General features: G+C 44.2%; 1 protein-coding gene across 1 annotated transcript in view; it reads left to right on the forward strand.

Moving 5' to 3' along the window:
- SDHAF2 (succinate dehydrogenase complex assembly factor 2) overlaps nucleotides 1–2,013 on the forward strand; it is a 27,108-nt gene that overhangs the window by 559 nt on the left and 24,536 nt on the right. The window contains exon 2 of the mRNA XM_027768745.1: nucleotides 15–162. Within this exon, the coding sequence (XP_027624546.1) occupies nucleotides 15–162 (148 nt within the window). The remainder of the gene's footprint in view (nucleotides 1–14; nucleotides 163–2,013) is intronic.

Below are 2,013 nucleotides of genomic sequence, written 5' to 3' on the forward strand. Positions count from 1 at the left end.
GCTCTCCGCCCCAGGTCCCGCCCCCCCGCCGCCGGCGTCACACGCACCGCCACTTCCGCCATACGCAGGAACGCATCTTCCGGCTCAGGGTTTCTGCGGCCGTCGGAGTCGCCTGCTGGAGCGTCCAGGAGTTCCGGAAGTGCCGTGGCTGTAGGACTTCCGGTGTGTCTGGGGGAAAATGGCGGGGGGTGGCCGGACCGACTCTGGCACGGGTGAGGAGCGCGGAGGCTCTACGTTCCGGAGTGGGCGGCAAAGGGGACCGTTTCGTACTCCTCTGTGGTCTTGGGGAGCGCGGGGAGTATTTGACTGCTTGGTGGTCCAGGGGGAGCGCAGGTCCAGGGAGAGGCCGATCCTGCAGGTCAGGAAACTCAGGTCACTTTCCCATCGTTTCGTGAGCCCACTGTGTGCCCGTCTGGTACTGTCTGGTGACCCATCAGTCGTGGTGCGAGAGCCAATTCAGATCTTCCCTAACTCCCAGGCGCTGTTAGCCCCTCCTCCCTCTCCTTAAGTCTTTAATGCTTGACAGAATTTCACATTAGTACTAATATCTTCAGCTCATTGTTTTCGAACGAAGTGTTTTATCACTTTAATTTTCTTTCTGAGTATTGCTTTTTGTTGCATCTCACAATGTTTTCTTTTTTAAGGAACTATCTTTCTCATATTCTTTTTTTTTTTTTTTTTGACCAGAGAGAGAGAGACAGCGATAGACAGAAAGCAAGCCCCCAGTCCCAGGACTTGAACCGTAGTCAGCCATGTGGGGAGTCCAGCACCTCAACCTCCTCTCCACCTGCCGATCCCTCTCACACTGTTTTCTGTTAGTTTTACTTTTTGTCCCAAGGTAGTTTCTAATTTCTTTGTCATCTTTTCTTTCTAAAGTGTGTTTAATTTCTACATATCTGTGAGTTTTTCATATTCAGTATGATTTCGGTCTTCTTAAATGTGTTAAGTCATGTTTTCTGATGGGATTTGAGATCTATCCTGGAGAATGTTCCCTGTGCTCTTGAGAAGAATATACAGTGCTGTCTGTTGGAATGTTTGTTAGTTACAATTGGTATATAATGTTTCTGTTTTATAATCTACTTACTAAGTATTCTATCCATTATTGAAAGTGAGATATTAAAATTGCCTGCTATTACTGTCTTGCTGTCTGTTTTTCATGTCAGTTCTGACTATTTTCTTCATATATTTGGAAGTTCTGATACTGGGTGCACATATGTGTATAACTGGTATATCTTCTTGGTGAATTATCCCTTTTATCATTCGATAATGTCCTTCATTGTGTCTTGTAACAGTTTTTTACTTGAAGTCTTACTTGTCTGTTAGTATGGCCATCCTGTCCTCCCTCCTTTACCATTTGCAGGGATTTTTTTTTTTTCACTTTCAGTCTGTATGTGTCCTTAAATCTGGAGTGAGTCTTGTAAACAGCATATATAGGTTGAGAATGCCTTATCCAAAACACTTAGGACCGGAAGTGTTTAAGATTTCAGATTTTGGGGGCCAGTAGGTGGCATAGTGTTTAAGGAGCTGGATTCCCACATGACCAACAGCAGTCTGAGTCCCGGACCTGTTGGCTTGAAACTCACACCAGGTGAGTGTGGGTGTGTGCCCAAAATCCTAAGGGAAGAATGAAGAAGAAGGAATTACAGTGTGGCTATCCCTCCTGTGGGGTGAGATCGTTGCTTTCGTGCTCTCTGGTGAGCTCACAGCCCTATAGAAAAATCTTAAACAAACAAAAAAAATCCTCAAATTTTGAAATATTTGCATGTATATATATGATATCTTAGAGATGGAACACAGGTCTAAACACAAAGCTCATTTTGTTTCATATATGCATAGCCTGATAGTAATTTTATACATGCCCTAAACAATAGAAATTCATTTTCTCACTGTTTAATGTTTTTGTATTTCAGCATTTTTTTTTTTTTTTGAGAGGTTTTTCACTATAGGGCTCGTGCACTCGCCAGACAGACAGAGAGAGACAGAAAGCGAGAAATCACTCCCCCGAAGAGAACG

Source organism: Tupaia chinensis, unplaced genomic scaffold (assembly GCF_000334495.1).
Source record: "Tupaia chinensis unplaced genomic scaffold, TupChi_1.0 Scaffold147351_1, whole genome shotgun sequence".
Taxonomy (NCBI): Eukaryota; Metazoa; Chordata; class Mammalia; order Scandentia; family Tupaiidae; genus Tupaia; species Tupaia belangeri.